Source organism: Phodopus roborovskii, unplaced genomic scaffold (assembly GCF_943737965.1).
Source record: "Phodopus roborovskii unplaced genomic scaffold, PHOROB, whole genome shotgun sequence".
Classification (NCBI taxonomy): domain Eukaryota; kingdom Metazoa; phylum Chordata; class Mammalia; order Rodentia; family Cricetidae; genus Phodopus; species Phodopus roborovskii.
The window spans coordinates 68047517-68069688 of record NW_026126418.1 but is presented as its reverse complement, the minus strand read 5'-3'; the positions used below and the strand labels follow the sequence as shown (position 1 = coordinate 68069688).

Genomic DNA, 22172 nt, shown 5'->3' with positions numbered 1-22172 from the left:
GACCACTGACACCAGGGCCAGGCATGCCATGAACAACTTAGGGCTTTTTTATTAGTCACTGTGGAACGCAAAATACAATACTGGTCCTGGTCATACTTTCCAGGACCAGAAGTGCAGCATCTCAGGACTGGAATATAGGATCTTCCTAATGTTGGGAGGAAACCTTGGGGGCTTTCGGCTCTGAAGCAGGTTCAAGCTGCTTCTCCTGGGGCGTGGAGTGTGCAGCTGCCTCAAGTGCCTGAAGTACCGTGTCAGCATAGGAAATCAGCTCCTGGAAGGAGGAAACAAGTGAACCATTTGTTACAGTGGCTTCAGGGTCCAGGAGCAATTACTTTGATGCTGTAACACCAACCGGATAGTCTAACTGCCCTTCCTCCTTGGGATTGGATTCAGCCCAGTCACAGGAAGAGAGTAGTAGAAAAGCATCACATGAAACTCTGGGTCAGTGCAGTTCAAGTGTTCTGACTTACCAGGCTAGAAGTAAAGCGCCCCCGGATCACATGGACTAGGTCCTTGATGCCTGCAGACTCCAGCTCTGGCAGGATCTCCTCTGCAGTGGAGCAGAGAAGGTGATGAGGCTTAGGGTCCCTGCCCACCAACCAGATAAGGGGTCAGGTGCCACTTTTGCTTGGAGTGAATGAGTGGGATGTCATAGGGGTTTGAGACCAGGCTCTGGGGCTCCCTCCCTTCTAGTGGGAGGACAAGGAAAGAGTCCTTACTGTAGGAAGCCAGGTGGGCCAACAGCATGCAGAGATTCTCAACCACCTCAGGGTCATCCTTGTAGAACTGGTAGATATCTTGGAGGAGGTAGAGGCCACTGCTACCCTCTTCCAGTACTGCCACTCGGAAGGCCACCAGTTCTGGGAGAGGGAGGCAAAGGAGTTTGGGTTTTTAGTATAATGTTGTATAGCTCCTTTGCAGCTGCCCTTACTTCTCAGCCCCCTGTGCCCAGTGTCCCTGGGAAGTAGGGTAACTATGGTTATGGGGTTTCTGGGAGAGCTCTCTTTGGCCAGGAATCCCAGTCTTCTGGGAAGGAAGCTGAAGTCAGGGCTGTCCCCTGCTCTGTGTAAAGTGTTGGGAGAGGTGATTGCACCTGTTGGCAGTGAGCCCCATGCCCAAGAGAAATACAGCACTTGGGTTCCTCTTCCCCTCTGTGCAGGTGGCCCTCCCACCCTGCAGCAGTTAACAAGGTTTAGGGGTGCTGAACCCTCCCCACAGGGTGCTTTGAATAAGGGTGTCAGGGATAAGTCAGGGGGAGTTAAGATCCCCAACAGTTTCCAGGAGGGCCTACCAGCTTGGGTAGCCCAGAGGAATGCCATGAGTAGAACCAAGGAGTGAAACCAAGGAGACCCCTTGGAGCAAGGGAGATGGGTGTTACAGACCAAGAGTGGGAGCATCCCTACCATTCACGGCTGGTGACCGTGGCTTATTCCTGGGTCTAGGGTTCTCTACAAAGGACAGTTGTGCCAGTGCTTAATGTGTGACCTGGCATAAGCCTGGTCTTGGAGACAGACCTATATGTAGGAAATCCATGCAGTTGTGAGATGTGTGTATTGGAGGGGAGGTGGTCCCAAAACACCAAAATACACATCCCAGTGGTATTTCCTGAAGGATGGTTTTTCCTGTTCCAGTTTATGGTCACCTGGTGGACATCACTGGAGGTAGCTAGCTTTTGTTCCACCTCCGTGGTGGCAGCCTGTCTTGTCCCAGACTTACCGGACACCTTTGCGAGGCTGGCCAGGCCACGACAAACATTGTTCACCAGCAATACTCTGCCATGGTACAGCTGAAGGCTTCTCAGGAACAGCTCTACCACCTGCTCAAACTGAGTCTCCTTTATGCAGCCTGAAGAACACAAGCCTTGTTGCCTTATGTGTCCAGGGTCACCCTCCCTGTTACCAAGACTTCAGGCTGCTCACCCAACAAGGACAGCAGCCAGAGCACAGCACAGCCAGCCTCAGCTATTTCTATGTCTTCGGGATACATGGCTAGCACCCAGGTGACCATGACTGAGAGCTTCTTCAAGGGCTCTTTGTCTACATTGGTAGCTAGAACCAGGACAAAAATGGGAGACACCAGGCCACGTATGAATAGAAGTACCTGCTGTGTATATACCCCTTCATACTGCTCCCTCCCACCAAGAACAACAGAGGAGAATCAAGGGGACAGATGTCTTCAGAGATGGGAACTGGGGTTTTCCAATGCTAGAATCTGCAGTAGTCATCAGTAGATGAGGACATTTTTGCACTTGTGTTAGCAGGATTTCTACAGTTTTCTGGGGTTGCCATGGCTTGAAGCCCTCTTTCCTAGGGCAAGACAGTATCTAGAAGAGGGGGAAGGACAGGCCTTGGTCTCCATCCTAAACCAAAAACCAGGATAGAGCATCAAATTTTGGCTGACCTCAAAAGCCAGGGGCTGCCTACTCATTGGACAAGGAGTCCTGAAGGCCTTCCTTTCTTTTCAATTGTGTCTCACTGTGCCCATGTGCTAGGCTCTTAGAAGAGCCCCCCAGGGGCTGGGGCTACCTTCCTGGGATAAAGCAACAGGTATCAACCTGTGGGTTGCAGTGGACTGACAACTGCTGATACAGAGGCTTTAGCACAGTAGTTTTCAACTTTCTTAATGCTGTGTGACCTTTTGATACAGTTCCTTGTGGTTACTCCCAACCATAAAATTGTTTGTGTTGCTACTTCATAACTAATTTTGCTACTGTGCAAATCATGTTGTAATACCTGTTTTCTGATAGTCCTAGGCTACCTCTGTGAAAGGGCTGTTCAACCCCCAAAGGGGTGGTGACTCACGGGTTGAGAGCCATGGCTTTAGCAGGTTTCATGCAGTGGGGCTTGTGGAAGGAGGGCCTTACCATCTATCAGGAGGGACCAGAGCAGGCTCAGGACAGCAAGGCAGACATCCCTGTCCTCCTGGAAGCGGTCTAGGTGGTCTTGGGCAAGCTGAAACAACCCCTCCTCCTCCAGCTCTTCAGAGAGCAACCCTGTGGACAGCCACAGGCACTTGAAAGAAAGGTATCCAGAAGGCTTCCCCAGCACTGCCTTTTTTCCAGTGGGCTGATGAAACACCTAGTCTGACTGGTCTATTTTATACCTACCTTTAATACCTTTCTCACTCAAGTGGGCTTAGTGTGCACGAGAAGCCAAAGACCTGGATTGACCCAGTGCCTAGCCTTGACCTGACTTATTGGCCAGCCATTTGATTCTTGGCCACTGTCCTCAGCTTCCAAGCAGTGTTCATGGCTGCCATTGAGAGCAGAGAATAGTGGCTATCCATCTCAGCAATGAGCCCCTCTCCCGCCCATCTCCCAAGGCCTCTGTTCTGTCCCTGGATTTTTAGAGCAGAAAGGAAGGGCAGAAGTCCAGCACACTCACCTTGGCTGGAGATGATGGTGAACAGGTTATAGGCCATGATGATGAGCTTCTCAGAGTCAGGGTGCCTCCTTAAGGAGTTCATCAGGAAGGAAATGATAGACCTGCCCCTTGGGATCTCAGCTTCTGAGTCTTGTGCCAGTGCTGATTGGGCCAGAGAAAGAACATGGGTTAACTCTACAGTTGGCGCTCCAATGTAGACCAGTGCCTTCCCTCCCTAGCAGAGTCAGCATTACCTCTTCAAATTAAAGAAACAGATCTGCCTATTCTCTAGGCATTAGGCAAGTCTTTGTAAATACCAACAAGTTTATGGCATCTTCCAGTTCTGGCCTCCATGATCTTGCTGGCCTTTCCCAATGATGGGGCATGAACATTTAGTATAAAGTATTTGTGGGCTCTTGCCCAGTGGTAGAGTGCAAGAGGGCCTGGATTTGATTACTCCCCACCCCTGAAAAAAGATACAATCTGTGTGGTGCTTAGGCCCTCAGTATTAAGACTAGAAAAGTAAAGGGGTAACTAGATGCTCCAGGCTTAAAGATGTAGCTAGTTTTCTTCCTGTTCCTGAAAGCTGGGGGAGCTCAGCAGTGGAAGCTTTGACTAGGGACTTGAGTGCAGTGCTGTCCCCTCCTGGCAATCGCACTCTCCAAGCCTCTCCTGGCCAGGAAAGCCCACTAGACCATCCTGTCCAGCTCTTATAACATAGCTGGTGAATAGTCGAGAGAGACAAGCTTATCCAGGGTCCCAGCAGGCTGGGTCAGGTCCCATGTAGACCCAGTGTATGCAGACATTAATTATGCTCTCTATCACTCGGTGGTGGAGTCGCATAGGCACAGAAGAGGACAATGGATTGGAAAGGCAGATGTCGGGGATGGGTGGGAAGTTCGAGGAGCTGGTGAGGCAGAGGACCCAGGAGGGTAGGGCTTCTCTACTCAGTCTGGTGCCTACCTTGACCCAGAACACGCAGCAGCAGGGAGCAGGTACTAAGCACAATGTCCAGGATCCTCTCGTGCTGCCTCATGATGCTGATCACCTCCTCCAACAGCTCAGTGGGCCATGGCAGGCCTGTAGAGTGCACAACACAGGTGAAGCACAAGAGCAGCTGGGCTGTGACCCTGACCTGATGCCCAGAGGCTGCTGGGGGCCCACTAGTGACTATGGAGGACCCAGGTGGGTAGACACGAGGCCAGAGAAAGATGACTAGCCCATGTGTTCACAGAGTCCATGGAGCAGACCGTCTGCCAACGTTCACATTCTGTATTGTCTGGGCTAACTGGGAGTTCCTGGTTTTTAGTGGTTCTCCTGCCTCAGCCTCCTGAATAAAAGACCTCAGGCACAACAACTTCATGCCCAGCTCTGCCAAGGCATGTACTTGGAGCAGCTTCATGAAGCAGCTCTTCTCAGCCTTCACTTTCAGATGACACAGCTAAGAGTCAGTGATGAGTATTCGGTATTAAATGGCGATGTAAACCCAGCCTGTCTGACCCCAGAGTCTGTGGCTGTGACTGTCTTGAAATTTCGTTCGTGATAGGGACATCAGATTGAGGAACACTGGTGCCCAGGAAACAGCTACAGGAAGTCCTCTCTGATGAGGCTAAGGAGGAGGCAGCTCCAGGGTGGTTGGTGAGGTCCATTGTTGGGCAAAATGTAACTTATCCTGGGCTTTATCTTGGTCACAGAAAGGGACTTTGAGAGAGTAATGGCCAATACGAGGGGTCTATTAACTTACTAGGAGTCACCTCAGCCTCCATGTGACCTCCACTGTACTAACCACCAGAATAGATCTTTAGTGGCCTTTGGATGTTTTGTGAATAGAAAGGTAAGACAAGTGGGCAGATGGAGGAATGGATAAGATGGGTGGAAGAACAGATGGAAAATTGTGGAAAGGAAAGGATGGAGGAAGGAGGGAGTGATGAACTAGCTGCAGGAAAGGGTATATAGGTAGCATACAAGTATGCTATTTGAACAGGAGAGACAGCAAAGCATGTCTGCAGACATTTAAACTCCCAAGAAGCTTAATACCCATCAGAGGTAGAGCCTGGGAAAGAGCTGTTCTCAAGCACTCTGATAGGAAGACAAGTTGGTGTGCTTAGGGAGAATGGAATGTAGCACTTATACTCTGATACCAGAGGTACATCTGACAAGCACATATGGGCACATGTCAAGTGGCCAATATGCCAGATGATCAATCATGGTGCTGTCTATAAAAGTGGAAAATGAGCAACTCAGATACCCACTATAGAAAGATGATGGGACAGACGGATGAGTCTCTTCAATCAGTTGGGATGGTGCACACTTGTAATTGTAGGTACTCTAGAGGCAGAGGCAGAAGGATCACAAGTTCAAGGACTTTTTGGACTACACAGTGAGTTTGAGGCCAGCATGGCAACTTACATTAGACCCTTTCTGAAACTTTAAAAACAAACAATAAAAACCCTGAAGAGCTGGGGAGGTAGATCAGCAATGAGCAGTTAACTAGCATTGTATAAGTTTTAGTCTCTGGAACCACTACAACACCCTAAAAGGGTCCATCTTTTTTTTTTTTTTTTTTTTAAGAGGCCTTGTCTCCCTATAGATACAAATTGGAAAATAAGAAGTCAAACGTTCTCTATTTGCAGATGATATGAGAGTTTACATAAGTGACCCTAATAACTCTACAAGGGAACTCCTACAGCTGATAAACACCTTCAGCAAACTAGCAGATTACAAGATAAACTAAAAAAAAAAAAAAAAATCAGTAGCCCTACTTTATTCAGACAACAGAGGGGCTGAGAAAGAAATCAGAGAAACATCACCTTTTACAATAGCCACAAACAACAACAAAGTATCTAGGGGTAACACTTAACAAACAAGTAAAAGACCTATATAATAAGAACTTTGTGGCTTTAAAGAAAGAAATTAAAGAAGATACCAGAAAATGGAAAGATCTCCCATGCTCTTGGATAGGTAGGATAAACAATAAAAATGGCAATCTTGCCGAAAGCAATCTACAAATTCAATGCAATCCCCATTAAAATCCTAGCACAATTATTCAGTGACCTTGAAAGGATAATAATCAACGTTATATGGAAAAACAAAAGACCCAGGATAGCCAAAACAACCCTGTACAATAAAGGAACTTCTGGAGGCATCACCATCCCAGACTTCAAGCTCTACTACAGAGCTCTAGCCCTGAAAACAGCCTGGTATTGGCACAAAAACAGACAAGTAGACCAATGGAATCAAATTGAAAATCCTGATATTAACCCACACACCTATAAACACCTGATTTTTGATAAAACATCTAAAAGTATACAATGGGAGGAGGAAAACAAATGGTGCTGGCACAACTGGATGATGGTGTGTAGAAGACTGCAGATAGACCCATGTCTATCGCCACAAACAAAACTCAAGTCCAATAGATCAAAGACCTAAACATAAATCCAGCCACACTGAACCTCTTAGAAGAGAAAATGGGAGGTACCTTTGAACAAATTGGCACAGGAGACTGCTTCCTGAACATAACTCCAGTAGCACAGACACTGAGATCAACAATAAATGGGATCTCCTCAAACTTAGAAGCTTTTATAAGGTAAGGGACACAGTGGACAAGACCAAACAGCAGCCCACAGACTGGGAAAAAAAATCTTCACCAATCCTACATCTGACAAAGTGCTAATCTCCAAAACATACAGAGAACTCAAGAAACTAGTCAACAAAGCACCAGATAACCCTGTTTTAAAAATGGGGTACAGAACTGAATAGAGAACTCAATAGAGGAAATCAAAAAGGCTGAAAGACACTTAAAGTGCTCAACATCCTTAGCTATCAGGGAAAGCAAATCAAAACAACTTTGAGATACCATCTTACTCCTGCCAGAATGGCTAAAATTAGAAACACCAATGACAACTCATGCTGGAGAGGATGTGGAGAAAGGGGAACACTCCTCCACTGCTGGTGGGAGTGCAAACTCATACAGCCATTTTGGAGATCAGTATAGCGGTTCCTCAGGAAAATGGGAATTAGTTTACCACAGGACCCGGCAATCCCCCTCTTAGGCATATACCCAAATGATCCACATCCATGCAATAAAAACATGTGCTCAACTATGTTCATAGCAGCACTATTTGTAATAGCAAGAACCTGGAAGCAACCTAGATGCCCCTCAGTTGAAGAATGGATAAAGAAGATGTGGCACATTTACACAATGGAATATTACTCAGCAGAAAAAAACAATGGAATCTTGAAATTCGCAGGCAAGTGGATGGAACTTGAAGAAACCATCCTGAATGAGGTAACAAAAAGAGGAACATGGTATTTACTCACTCATATATGGATTTTAGACCTACATCAAAGGATCACCAGCCTATAATTCACACCACCAGAGGAACTAGGATACAAGGTGTATTCTAAGAGATTCATATAAAGTCCTTCACAGAAGGGGGAAGGGACAAGATCTCCAGAGCACATGGGGAGTTGAAGGGGGCAGTGAGTGGAGAGGGAACTAGGAGAAAGAGAAGGGAGGAGAGGAAAGCAGGTGGGACTAGGAAGATTGATAGGTTTGGAGAGGAAACTGAACATAGAGAAATGTCCAGAGACCTACAAGACTGACCCAACTAGCAATTTGAGCAACAGTGGAAAGGCTACCATAAATGCCCTTCCCTTATAATGAGATCGACAACTAACTTATTCACCACCATGGAGCCCTCATCTAGTAGCTGATGGAAACAGAAGCAAACACCCACAACTAAACACTGAGCTGAACTGGAATCCAGATGCAGAGAGGGAGGACAAGACCAGGTTGCAGAAACACATAGACAGCTGACCTGAACAAGGAGGAGCTAACGGGCCCCCAGACTGATAGCTGGGAATCCAGCATGGGACTGACTCAGACCCCCTAAACATGGGTCTCATCTAGAAGGCCTGAGCAGTCTAAGGAACCTCAGACAGTGGAACCAGGAGGTATTCCTGGTGCACAAAAAGACTTTGGGGGTACATCCCCCATGGAAGGATACTCCCTTAACCTAGAGACAGGAGAGAAGTCCTAGTCCCTACTCCAAATGATTTGACAGATGTAGATGACTCCTCCTGGAGGGCATCACCCTCCATGTGGAGTGTGGGGGGGTGATGGGAGGGGAGGGTGGTGGTGGGGGCATGAGAGGGTGGGAGAGAGGGGAAGAGGAAGGGAGAGGGAACTGGGATCAATATGTAAAATTAAAAAAAAAAAAAAAAGGCCTTGTCTCTCTACGATCAAGCTGTCCAGGTATCAATCCTTTTGCCTCAGCCTCCCTAGTGCTAGATGTATTTCCTGTTGACCTGTTGAAATCATGCAGTGAAGCCAGCCTCTCTCTTACTGTCCTCTGCTAATAAGCATGGGATCAGGGAGAACTCTAGTTAGCAGCACTGCCAAAAGAGCCTGTAATGAAAGGTTGTTTGGTTCCCATCTCTATCTACACTGCTCCATTTCCACCTCCCAGCCTTTCCCAGTAGGTTCTGGGGAAGGTGCAGGATCTTTACCTAGCTCTTTCTCTGTCATTGTCAGAAGCTTGTTAAGGACCCTGAGCTGGACCTCTGGTCGGGTGGAGAAGTTCTGCATGACATCTGCAGGAGCAAGAAGATATAGAAATCCCTACTGAGGGCCAAGCCATGGGGGTACAATCCCTAGCTTTGCATCAGTCAGGCTACAAGGCAGTACTCCTATCCTCACTTTTCAGAGGAGGGTTGCTCAGACCCGGGGACTCACCTAAAATCAAATCTTAGTCTCTGGGACCCTATCCCCGAGCCATAGTGCCAGCTGGCATGCACTCTGGCACATAGGAAGCATACAGCCTAAGTGAGGAGGACACCTGGCGTCTAGGGCGTGAAGCCAAAGGCCATAGGACTCTGGAGAATATGGGTAGTGATAGGTCTTAACTATACAGGGGATATGTCCAGTGAGTGGGGTAGGGGTGGGGTACAAAGACACCAAGCTTCCTAATGGCAAGGCCACAGTAGCTCCCACTGTATCTCCACCATCACCTAGAACGTTGGCCAGGTTTCCTTCTAGTAGCACATCAGTGATGAAAATGGGAACCGCCTGCCGGTGCATGTTCAGAGCAACGCAGGAGTTTCTGAAGGAAGTGCTCATGAAGGTGAATTGGATCACGTCCCTGGCAGAGGGGCAGACAGTACAGGTGGCTTCCCATAGTGGCAGATACTAAACACTAGTCTTCCTGGTGGGTAGGGGCTCTCTGTGTCCCATTCGTATCTAGCATCTAGTAACTAACCATCTTTGTAGTGTTCCACTTCTAGGGACCTACTCCACTCTGTGAAGTCACAGGACTCCCTCTGTGGAAGGGCCCCCAAGGATGATCCTGGGTCTAGCACTTTTGCCTTCATGCCCCCTTCTTCCTTAAAAATATGAACATTGGGCAGTAGTAATGCATTCCTTTAATCCCAGTACTTGGGAGTCAGAGGCAGGTGAATCTCTGAGTTTGAGGCCAGCCTGGTCTACAAAGATAGTTCCAGGACAGCTAGGGCTACATAGAGAAACTCTGTCTCTAAAACCCAAAAAAACTGGGCTGGAGAAATGGCTCAGAAGCTAAGAGCATTTGCTGCTCTTCCAGAGGTCCTGAGTTTAATTCCCAGCAACCACATGGTGGCTCACAATCATCTATGAGATCTGGCGCCCTCTTCTGGCCTGTAGGCAAACACATAGGCAGAACACTGTATACATAATAAATAAAAATCTTAGAAAACAACACCAAAAACATGAACAGGTTTTCTGATTGACAGTGTTAGAATTGAAACTTTTCCTGGGCTCCTGGGAGTGATATGTGTCCTTGAAGTTGTTCTCCTGCACCCAGAAAGTAGGGCTGCTTGCATCTCTTTTTCGGAGACAAACACACACACCTTAATTCCAGAAGCTGAGGCAGGAGGATAAGTATAGATTCACAGCCAGCCTGGGCCACAGAGCGAGACCCCATCTAAAAAACAGAAAAAAAAAATGAGCATGTATTCAAGATAGTGACTGCCAGGTAGTTGAGGAATGTCTGTGGACAGATCAGGACAGCTCTGCGTATGAATGTGGGAAGATGCTCAAAGGTACACTGATAGGTTAAAAGAAGACCCAGCCTTGAGCTCACTTGATGGCTAGTCGATCTGAGGGGTTCATATGCAGCATGAAGGGCAGAAGCAAACAAAAGATTTCTGCACCGGGGACTTGCTTCTCCTCCATGGTCTTCAGGATGGGCTTCAGACTGCCTGGGTGATGGCGGATGGCCTTCCGGAGGTGCATGGCTTCTGTGTCCTTTGAGGAAAGAGGGCATCTTAGCCAGGAAGATGAATGCTGCCATCAGTGCTCCCTCACCAGACTGAGCAAGAGCTGAGGCAGGGGCCTGGGGAAAGTAAGCATATTGTAGGGTGGCATGATAAATAGAATGAGGACAGGTGGCTTCTCCATGGGAAGCTCACGTTCAGGAAGGAGCAAGTGGCCATGTCTAGGATGATGCAGCCCAGGGACCAGATGTCAGATTTGCAGGTAAAAGAGAATTTGAGAGTTTCAGGAGCCATCCAGGACTTCTGGCAGGGGTCTGTGGGCAGGATCAAGGTAGGAGAACCACTGAGTCCTATGCTCCCTGGGGACAGAGAACAGAGCAGAGCAAACCTGTCCAAGCACTACCACTCCTGATCTTTCTCCCTCCACCTCTCAGTGCTGAGACTTCAGGCTTGCTCCACCATACTTGGTTGGCTACATTGTCCCCATTTTAGTATTCCTTTGCAAGGGCTTAAGTCAGGAGCCCTTTAGTCATCCTCTTTGGGTGAGATGAGAATTGCAAGCTGTAGGCAGAGAGGCCATTTTTCTATAAGAAAGGCTTGTCCATCTGGGCAAGTGTCTGCCAGGCTGGCTCCAGTGCCTGCCTATCTGTGGCAGCAGGCAGGAGATGGGAGAGACATGTTCAAGAAAAGCTAAAGTGTGGTTCTCTTTGAAAAGCTTATCCCCTCTAAATGTGAGGACCTCAGGGCAAAGTTCTGGTTGCTCTGTCATATTCCTAACCTAAACCCTGCAGAAAGAACTGCAAGTATAGGGACCTTGCCCCGTTCTATCAGTGTGCCTGGACCCAGATAATCACTTCATTTCCAAACCTCTATTTCCTAGCTGAACAGCAAAAGGCCAGACTCCAGTGACACACACCATCAACCCCTCCAAACAACCTTTCCATGTGTCTACCTAATCACCAGCCCACCCATCCATCCAGTCGTCATTCATCAACTTACCCACCCATGCTGTGTGCCAAGGACAACCATTGCCACTACAGGATTCTGAATTCTCTTCCAAGGTGGCTCTGTCTATCTGGGATAGCTGTTACAGGCTTGATACCCTTTATCCTATCATCTTTTCAGGCCTCTGTGTAGCATGCACTGTCAGTGCCTACATCCCAGAGGACTTCTGTACCCCTAATGTAGCTTCTGTCCTTCTTGGGTGCTCTCTTCCTCACAAGGATCATCACTTCTGGAGGACCACAACCATTGCTTTGTCCCCTAGGGCTCCCTTTCACATGTTGGTGTCCTTTGAACCCTTATCCACAGTGGCGTGTCTGTTGTCTTATGCCCTTGGTAGGAGGTCTCTGGACCTTCTGCGCCAAAGGACCCAGCCCAAAGAGTAGCCACTGCCCTCTGGATGCCAAGAGCCACCACCTCCCTTGCCACTCATTCAAACCCCTCCTCCTCCAACCACCTTCTTCTGCTCGGACATTCCACTTGGCTTCATGGGTCATCAGTGCCTGGGAACTCAAGTCCTGAACTTTACAGTAGTTGTCATTGATAAGAGCGATGTTGGAAGGCTTCAGATTCCTACAACCAAAAGCAGAGACCCCTGGTGCCATGCAGCTGTCTGGGCAGGGCTAGCACATACCTGAGTCTTAAGCCTATTCTCCAACCCAGTTCCAGTCCTTTTCACTCAAGAAAATGCCCTGCTTGGCCCACTTGTTAAATAATTGTTTCTTAAAACATGGCTCCTAACATGAGGGATCAGGATGGTTAAGTTGGGAGGGATGAAGAGGAAGAGCATGAAAGAGATATTTTGATAGAGGGGGCCCGTATGGGATTAGGGAGAAACCTGATGCCAAGGAAACTCCCAGGAATCCACAAAGATGATGCCAGCTAAGACTCCTAAAAATAATGGAGAGGGTGCCTAACTGGCCTTATCCTGTAATAAGATTGGTGACTACCCTAGTTGTCATCATAGAATCTTTATCCTGTAACTGATGGAAGCAGATATAGAGATCCACAGCCAAGCACAGGGCCGAGCTCCAGGAGTCCAATCGAAAAGAGGGAGGAGGGACACGAGCAAGGGAGGTGGTCAAGATCATGATGGGGAAACCCAGAGAGACAGTCGACCCGACCTTGTGGGAGCTCACAGACTCTAGAGACATAGCTAGGGAGCCTGCATAGGACCAGCCTAGGCCCTCTGCATGTGGGTAACAGCTGTTTAGCTTGGTCTGTTTGTGGGGCGTCTAGCAGTGGGACCAGGATCTGTCCCTGGTGCATAATCTGGCTTTTTGAAACTCATTCCCTATGGTGGGATACATTGCTCAACCTTGATGCAGCAGGGAGGAGCTTAGTCCTGCTTCAACTTGATATGCCAGGCTTTGTCCCCATGGGAGACCTTACCTTTTCTGAAGAGTGGATGGGAGCAGTAGGAGAGGAGGGTTGGTTTGTTAAATAAACAAAACAAGCAACAATGACAAAAACCCCACTATGACTTCCACACAGTTTCTGTACATTAAGGAAGACCCCCACCACCACTGTAAACACCTAGGTCCCGCATTAGAGTAGGTACCCATTATTCTTTGCACATATGGCCCATGTTGGTGGAAGCTATTTCCCATATCTTCCCACTGTAGATCATGGGCCTGAAGCTGGGTGCAGGGGTCAAAGGCTAGGCCTGGATTGCAGCAATTCATACTGGCCTGTCCAGAGGCTGTACCACTGCATGCAACCTCACCTCTTTTCCTTGGCATCTTATCTCTATCTCGTTGCCCTTTAGAACCACCCCGCCCGGCCCCCACACTCCCATAGCCCTGTGCCTCGGGTGAGTCAGATGCTCAGAGGCTTCATGGGGAGGTGCCCTGTTCTCTCAGATAAGAGGAAGGGGAGTTCACAGAAGATGCCCCATCCTACCCAGATCTGGTTCCCAGGCCTTGGCGTCTGGACCTGGGAGTTTTGGCCAGTGTGTAGAAGAGGCCCCATCACCTGTGAATGATGTTCAGATGGTGTAGGTACTCGATGGCATCCAACACCTGGCTCAGCATGGTATGCATCCACTGAGGAAGAAGTAGCATTGGAAGGGCCCTGGGAACTCCCTAAGGAGGTCTCTGCAGAGCTGCATATGATATACAAGTAGTCAGTGGGTCAGTGACATGCTGGGTTCCCTGGGGCTGCCAGTGGGCCATGCTGCTCATGGAAGGTGGCCACTACTGTAGTGCCTGTTAGAGCTTGCACTTTCTCCTGTCAGAGTGAAAAGAGCCTGTGAACACGATAGGGATAACAAAATGCACCTAGTACTCAGGGCTACCATTTTCAAACAGTGTACCTAGGACTCCTGAAGCCCATATCTAAGGTGCCAGAGACACCCAGGAAGCCCACACCCTCCCACTGCAGCCCCTATCCTGACAGAGGAGCTCACTTAATGGTTCTGTGAACATCTCTGTCTTCCCAGATTTCTACCAGTGACAGAGGTACAAGCCCACTCCAAAGCCTGCCCCTGAGGTGCAGGCAATGAAATGAGCTACATGCCCCCTCTAAGCCTCTCTGAGGCTCTGGCCTGTGGGAGCACAGAAATTCTCAGAGGAGAGAATGTTCAGATCATCTTGGGAGAACACTAGGCCCAAAGGCAAAAGTGAATGTTTATAAGCTTCTAGAAGAAAACTGAGAACCTGTGGCCTGGGGTAGGGAAGGCTGCCTAAGCCAGGACCAAAAGGCCCTGACTACAAGAAGGACACCCATCAACTGGCCTCCATTACACTAAGAGCTGCCTATCACAAAGTGGCATCAAACAAATGAACTGGCAAGCCTCAGACTGGGTAGAGATACAAGACCCTGATGTGTATCATATGTAAAGAATGTCTACAAATCAACAAGAAAAAAAAAAACAATTTATATGAGCAGAGGAGTTAAACAGGCACAGAGGAAGAACTCTGAATGGCCCAAATGTTGCTGTGTGTGTTGATGGAGGCCTATAATTCCAACACTGAGGAGGTGGAGGCAGGAGTATCAAGTTCAAGGACATCCTTAACTAGTGAGTTCATGGTAACCTCAAAAAACAAAACAAAAACCACAGCAAAACAAAAACACATCTAAAATGTGCTTGCCAAGTCTACTGATAGGGAGGTGCGAATTGAAATAATAACAGAATGTCTCTACCCCCTGAACTCTTGACAGGAAAAGAGGCCCAGTGATAATTGTCCAGAGGGTCAAATGGAAGGGGAACCCTCTTTGTTTCTAGAGAAATTAAACTGACCAACCAGCTTCTTCTAGAATGCCTACTGAAGCCACATCCTCTGCTCTGCAACCCAGCAACCCAGTCCTAAGTGATTAGGCAAGAAATACTATCTCTTCCACAATGCTCTTGGCAGCCTTATGCTACATCCCTGAATTGGAGGTGATCAAAGGTTCATCAGTGCAGCAGAGGTAGACCCACTTAGCACTGCCTTACCATGAACAAAGAATAATCAGGGCATGGCTAGACCTCAGAGGCATGGGGCTGAGTGGACAACACGTGTTCAGATTTGAGCCATACACAGAATTCATCTCGATGAATTTAGGAAGTATATTATAGTCTCTGGAGGCAGAACTCCATCAGTTGCTTTTGCCTTGGAACCTTTAGCACAGGGTAGTAGCGGGGCTGCTAGTGGTGTGTGCACACTTGCAGTGCATCGAGACATGCAACTGAGATATATGCATATAGTGGTATAATGCCTCCACACAGGTAAGAGAAACCTAAGGTCAGACTTCAGTTCTTCTGTCTCCTACTGCAGGGGCTTTCAGGGGTATGACTTTAGGTGGCTCCAAGACCTGGTGGCCCAGAGAGTCTCTTACCTCGGGATCAATACTCTCTTTTATCTTCCTCTTACTCTCCATGATATTCTGGAAGGTTCCTTGGATGGTATAGTCCATTACCAGGCAGAGAAACAGAGAAGAGATCTGTCAGAAGACAAAGCCCCTGAACCATCTGCCCAAAGAAAGCCTGGGCCTGGGGGTTGTGTAAGTCATCTTCCAATGGCCATCGTGTGGCAGCAATGGTAGCCCTGCCCAGTGGGGATCCCTCCCTCTCCTGCCCCCATTCTTATGCCATACCACACCATGCCTTGTTAGTTGGCCTTTCCTGAAAGCTGCAGTTGTTCCTGACCTCTGCACACACAGAACCCTTTGTGGAACTGCCCTTACCCCTCCATTGCAGGGTAGTTCCTCGCTTAAGACTCCGGGAGCTGCTCTGAGGATCCCATCCTGCTCAGGGCCCAGTATGTGGCCAGTGGCCAGCTGTTTACTCCTGAGGGTACATGTGGTGAGCGCCCTCCCTAGCCCTGAGTTGTCAGTTCAGCAGGGAAACTGATGTGGAGATGGGACGCAGTGAAGGCCCCTCAGTCCCCTCTGATGCCTCTGGAGGTGTGCTTTAGGAAAGGTCTACTCATTGCCAAGATAAGAGTTGTGTCGTCACAAGTCTGGAAAGCCCCACTCAGGATCCACTGTGAGGCACTGGGGTCTCAGACCCCATTGTGAAATGAGAACAGTGTTCCCACCCTGCTCTCCTACCTAGTCACTGTTCTGGAGCTATGGGAGTAAGGAGTCCACAGTTTTGGTACAATAGAGGAAAGGGGCAGAAGGGCAGCTTCCTAGTATCAGTCCCTTCCACAGAAACCAAAACTGTGCCATTAAAGATGCAGTCTGGAGCCTAGCACCTGACCTCCTACTTTAGTTGTCTTCTACCTGAAGCACCCAGAGGGGTAACTCTTGGTCTTAGCTTCCTGTTCTGTCAAATGGGCTGATAGGCCTCCTGTGATGAGGCTGTTAGGGGTCACTTGAGATCATGCACAGGCCCCAGACAATGCCTGCCTCTTAGAGTGCTCCATGCTGTCAGCTGCCAGGCTGTAGGTGCTGCAACCTACCTCGTTGTTCCACATGATGAACATCTCATGGTACAGAGAGATGTTGGGGTGCTGGAGCTTCAGCAGGGGCATAAGCTGTACAAAGAAGGAACAGAGTGTCTTAACCAGTACTGCTCTGCTACATATTCCAACCAAGAGATGGGCCATAAGATCTGGGTGGAGCATGATATGGGCGCAAGGAAGCCTTACAGCCTGCTGGAGAGAGGGTCTCCAGAATGGGGTGGGCATGCTGTGTGACCAAGACTTATTCTTCAACCTTTTTGAGCCTCACAAATACATATGAAAATGGTGAATGGTGACAGGCTGGGATGTAAGTTCAGGAAGAGAGCCCATCTCTAGCCCTGGATTTGATACCTAGCACAGCCTCCAACCACCAATGAACTGTTGCAGACCCAGAGGGGTGCCAGGGGAGGAGACAGCAGGACTGGGCTGGACAAAGTGCTGTGTCCAAAGTAACAGTGAGAAAAGCCCTTAGGAAACAAACCTAATCAATCAGGCAGCAGAAATGGGTTCCTGCACACTATGGACAGATAGACAATTGCTTTGCCTAGAAGCTGGGTGGGAAAGCACCAGGCCTGGCAGATATGAATGGTAATGGACAACATGTCAGTTGATGGTGGAACCTCCCATGCTTTCCCCATATGTCAAAATATGACTAGGTCTTTCTCTGCCCTGGTGATACTGTGCACTACACAAGAGATGTGGGCTGGCAATGTGCAGGTGCAGGCAACTCCAGAAGGAAACCAACCTGCAAGACCATCATGGAGGAGGAGACTCCTCTCACCTCAGGTGAGATTTCCAGAAAGGCCCAAAGAAACTGTTCATAGCCCCTGTCTATAAATCTGATAACTGCTGTCACTTGTGACTCTGGGAGGGCAGTTTACAGCCCATAGTCCTCCTCCCTCCCCTGTCGTTTTTCTCTCCTTTTCTTCCTTATTCCTTCTTCTTCTCTTCCTTTCCTGCTTCTTTCCTTCAGTTCTTCTATGCTGAGAATGAAATCCAGGGCTTTGCATATTTGAGGCTGGTGCTTTACCACAGAGTCACATCTCAGCCCTTGAGTCAGAACCTTACAATCAGCCCAGGCTGCCCTCAAACTCAACATCAATGCTAGGACTGTGGGTGTCCACTAACACACTCACTAACTGACTAGTTTTACATTTTCTTTGTAAACATTTTCTCTGTGTGTCTCCCAAGCTTTGTACTATTCTTTTATAACTAGAATGGAAAATAATTTCCAGTGCTGGGAATAGAACCCAGGGCTCTGAGCAATTGAGGCACATGCCCCACCACTGAACTAGAGCCCCAACCCTAAAGAAAAAAACATCTTCAGAAACTGAGATGGTTCCATGAGTAAAGGTACAAGGAGAGAACCAACTCCCCAAAACTGTTTTCTGAACTCCTCAAGTGTGCCTCGTGTCATGCATACACACATGTACATACACATTAAACAAATGCAAAGAAAACAAGAACTTTTTTTTTTCCCCAGACAGGGTTTCTTTGTGTAGCCTTGGTTGTCCTGTAACTAGCTCTGTAGAACAGGCTGGCCTCGAACTCAGAGATCAAACTCAGAAATCGGCATGTCGATGCCTCCTGAGTGCTGAGATTCAAGGCATGTGCCACCACCATCCAGCAAGAACATTTTTTAAAAAAGATAATTATTGGGGGTCCACAAGATGGCTCAGCAGGTTAAAGTGCTTACTTTGAAAACTTGATAATCAAGCCAGGTATGGTGGCACATGCCTTTAATCCCAGCACTCAGGAGGAAGCAGAGGCCAGCCTGGTCTACATGGTGAGTTCTAAGACAGCCAGAGCTACATAGTGAGATCCTGTCTCAAAAAAAGAAAAAGAAAAAAAAAAAAAAAAAAAAAAAAAAAGACAACATGATGATTTGAGTTCAACCCCCAGAACCCACATAAAGGCGGAAAACTGATTCTACAATGCTCTCCTTGGACCATGACACATAGCTGTACTATTTTTTTTTTTGTCCCCCTCCAACAATAATAATAAATAAATAAGTTAAAAAAAAGATGGTTAGTGGTAGAATAGCCATTAGGGGACAGTTATCCTAAGCACAGACTCTTTATGACCACTGCAGGCTTTCCCTTTCACCCTGTCACTCAGCAAGTGAGCACAAGACACAGTTCCTATGCTTGCAGAGTCCTGATCCTCTCAGGGGAACCTGATTATTACCTCCTCCAGGGCCTCATTGGCATGATGCTCATCGATGCACTCCACCTGTAGGGCAGAGGCCGACAAGCTCAATTAGTAAATGTGTAGTGAACAATGGCTGATACCATCACTGCTGTCATGATCACTATCACTGTCACTATCACAGTCATTACCTCTATCCCCTCACCTCCAATACCACCATCACCACCTCTACCATCACTCCAACCTCCATTATCACCAGTTCTACCACTCCTTCCTTACCCCACCATCATGTCAACTGCCACCTCCAACACTGGTTATCATCATGGCCACCATATATGGGTAACAGTAACATGTTTCATTGGGCATGTACTTAAAATCCCTGTACTTAGGAGGCAGAGGCAGACCTCTGTGAGCTTGAGGCCTCCGTGGCCTCATAAAAAACCTAGTTCAATCTTGCCTCAAAACCAAACTGAAAAAAAAAAAAGAAAGAAAGAAAGACTTATTCTAAAATAATGTAAAGAATAAATTGAACCAGCAGTACTGGGGACTGAGTTTAGCTCAGTGATGTAATACTGCACACTTTTAACCCCAGTACTCTGGAGGAAGGAGCATACAGATGGATCTCTGTGAGTTTGAGCCCAGCCTGGTCTACATGGTGAATTCCAGGACAGCCAATATAGGGAGGTCCTCAAGAAGAAAAAAAAAATTTTTTTTGAACCAGTGAAATCTTTTTCCTGAAGTCCTACTCTGTGGATTTTTTTCCCTCTAAGTAAGTCCTATATGCTCAGGAGGGGAAGAGCATAAAGATCTCTGAAGATGTTTATCACAGTTGTTTGTTTATACTGGGGAAACACAAAGCAAGCTAGAGCCATGTGAGGACAGGCTGGGCCAACCACCGCACCTGAAGCTACCCTAATCGGGAGGAGACACAGCTATCAAACTGGAGAGGAGGAAGGGGTGGTGACACGAGACTGTCAATATATGAGATGTTATCAGCCTCAGTACCATTTTTACAAGCATGTAAGAAGAGGCTCCTGCCTATAACCGCTCACCTGATTTTTATTTAGAAAAACCAGGTGGCTAGTTTTGCTTGCTGAGAAAAGATCATATGTGTAGCTCCAGCTGGCCTTGAACTTCAGCTCTACTAGTCTTCCTCCCAAATGCGGGGAGTATAGTAGTGTGCCATCATGCCCAGTGTGGCTAGATTTTTAAAAAGTCTTTTAATTGCTCACAAGACAAGCAGCCACTTTGGCCACTGGCCTATGAGGCAAGGCAGCTGACCCCACAGCTAATTAGCAGCCCCCTTGGAGGCCTGGCAGAATATGGTTAGTCCCCAATCGACAAGGTCCCTGTCACCATCCTAGAGGAAGGTCTACACAGCAGCCATTCCTCTCTAGGGTGCTCCTATGAGCCTTCACTCCCCCCCCCCCCCGCTGTACTAGTTTGTGACCTTTGCTCAGTCTCTGTGATCCTGTGTCGTCACCGCCCCCCCCCCAATAGGTAGTACTGTGCTAGCACTTATCAAATTCAAATCCTCTCAGAAACTGCAACCCTGGTGAGAATGGGACTCCTGAGTTTTACTATCTCTTGCTGTGGAATGGGGGCAGTTGTTGTGGGTTGGCATGGTTGTTGATGGGTCCAGTGAGACGAGAGCAGCATGCAGACAAGCATTGTGGTTAGTGGAGTAAAACTTAGTAGTTCTCCTCACCAAAGTGTTGGGGGTGGGGGGAGACAAAGAGGGAGCTCCAGGAAGCTTCATGGGTCCTGCTGGGAGTCTGCTAGAGCAAACATGGGATGGTGAGCCTGGGATTGGGAAAGCTGCTGTCACAGAACTGTATACCCCATGGCTCACAGGACTCTGTTCCTTACCTCTTTTATCACGTACTTGGTGTCAGTTTCCGTTTCCTTCACCACCAGGTTCACTCCTAAGGCCCCAGGACTGAGCACTTGCAAAATCTACCCTCGAGGAAGAGAGAGACTTTGAGGAAGTGCACACTGCTCTGTATTTCCCACATGAGCTGACTGCACATTGGGCCCCACAAAGCAAGCATCTTCTCTCAATTTTGCTGTGGAGGAAATGGCCTCAGGTGACCCAGAAGTCCTCCCTGGTGAAAGACAATACAATGCCTTTCAAAACCCATTCTGGAGTGCTTATTTTACACTCCAGACTTGAGGGGTAGCCTGCCAGTAAGAGCAAGCTGCCCTGAGACAAGGGGTTTAGTGGTTCTAAGCCACAGTGACACCACCACCTTCCAGCATTGTTCTCCAAAGAGAGCATCCCAACAAGGCCCTGTAATTGGTAACTGATCCTGTCACAGCCTCCCTCAGGGCTCAGCACTGGGGGAAGTACTGCGCAGCCATCCTCTGAGACATGCACTGGTGCTAGCTACCTACTACAATCGACATGAAGCCTAGGGAGCAAGGTCCTTGCCTACATGTAGCACTCTGGGGTCTGAGCCAGAGTTTGTGATGGAAGCCACACCCTCAGAGCTGGCCTGAGGGTGGCTGAGATCTCTGAGTACTGAGACAGTTATCAGGATGGGGGGAGGGAACAAGATACCTAGTCAGTACAGGAAGGATAGAGAGAATCCTGGAGTCCTTGGAGACCAGCTCAGGAGTGAGTCTATTCAGCCCTGCTGGTGGGCAATGGATCAGACCACAACATGAAAACTATATTATTATTTAATTTCTTTAAAAGTGTCTGGCCACTGAAAGTGCATCTGCTTGGCTAATTCATGTAAGCCTTCTCAGAGAATCCTGGAAAAGTGAGGAAAATTTAACCCACAAAAGTCAAGGTTTTATTAGCCGAGTCTAACATTTAATAAGGCCGACATGTCAGAAAAAAGCAGTTAAAAAAAAACAAAAAACTCCCATTCATCCCCGTAAGATTAGCAGCGTCCCCAATCAGCTGGAAGTAGCCTAAAAAAAAAAAAAAAAAAAAAAAAAAAAAAAAACTACACCCACATTCCACCAAAATGAATTATGGATGTTTGTCTTTCTTTAGCATGATGATTACAAGTTGATATGGATAATGGTTAAAAAAAAAGTTAAAGTAAGGGGAAAAAAACCAACAAAAAACAAAACACCCATTCAGGTTTTTTTGTTCCTAGTGTTCTGCCCCTAGACCCCAGGATACAGACACACAAGAGGGAAGGGCATAAGCACCATTCTCTAACCAAATGTGAAAATGGGGTGGGGGTGTCAGACTGGGGGTTAGTCATCATTTTAGAGAGGGAAACTGAGGCTCTGGGAGGCGAAGGGCTTGGAGAAAGGCACTTGCGGGATTACGGGATCAGACTGTGATGGAGGCTGGCCCTGATTTTGTGGCCCTTGGACTTGACCCCGCTGCCCACGAACCCTAAGCAGCACCTGATACTTTTCCATGGTATCTCGAGGAGATAGATACTCTGCCTCACTGTCTCTCTGCTGCGTACAGGAAAACAGTTCTTCGAGACAGGCCGGTAGTAGGACCCTCAACTGAGCATGCTCAGTAGTGACTACCTGTGTGCCGACCCAACCC

General features: G+C 47.9%; 1 protein-coding gene across 1 annotated transcript; it reads right to left on the bottom strand.

Moving 5' to 3' along the window:
• Nucleotides 1-31: 31 nt before the first annotated feature.
• Nucleotides 32-22071, bottom strand: Stkld1 (serine/threonine kinase like domain containing 1). The gene is made up of 19 exons (XM_051184929.1): nt 22022-22071; nt 20522-20608; nt 18692-18736; nt 16502-16576; nt 15435-15539; nt 13590-13660; nt 12073-12188; nt 10809-10927; nt 10481-10644; nt 9375-9505; nt 8874-8957; nt 4326-4442; nt 3384-3524; nt 2864-2992; nt 1920-2048; nt 1717-1845; nt 720-860; nt 471-550; nt 32-271 (listed from the first exon to the last, which is right to left on the bottom strand). The coding sequence occupies exons 1-19, from the start codon at nt 22034-22036 to the stop codon at nt 146-148; spliced, it is 2004 nt and encodes a 667-aa protein (XP_051040886.1). The 5' UTR covers nt 22037-22071; the 3' UTR covers nt 32-145.
• Nucleotides 22072-22172: the final 101 nt, after the last annotated feature.

Bases quoted from the DNA above. Each gene is read 5' to 3' on its own strand.
- Stkld1 (XM_051184929.1), bottom strand. The intron at 13,661-15,434 runs GTAAGAGACTCT...CTTCTTCCTCAG, and splicing joins AAGAGAGTATTGATCCCGAG to TGGATGCATACCATGCTGAG. The intron at 551-719 runs GTAAGGACTCTT...GCTCCACTGCAG, and splicing joins GGCCCACCTGGCTTCCTACA to AGGAGATCCTGCCAGAGCTG.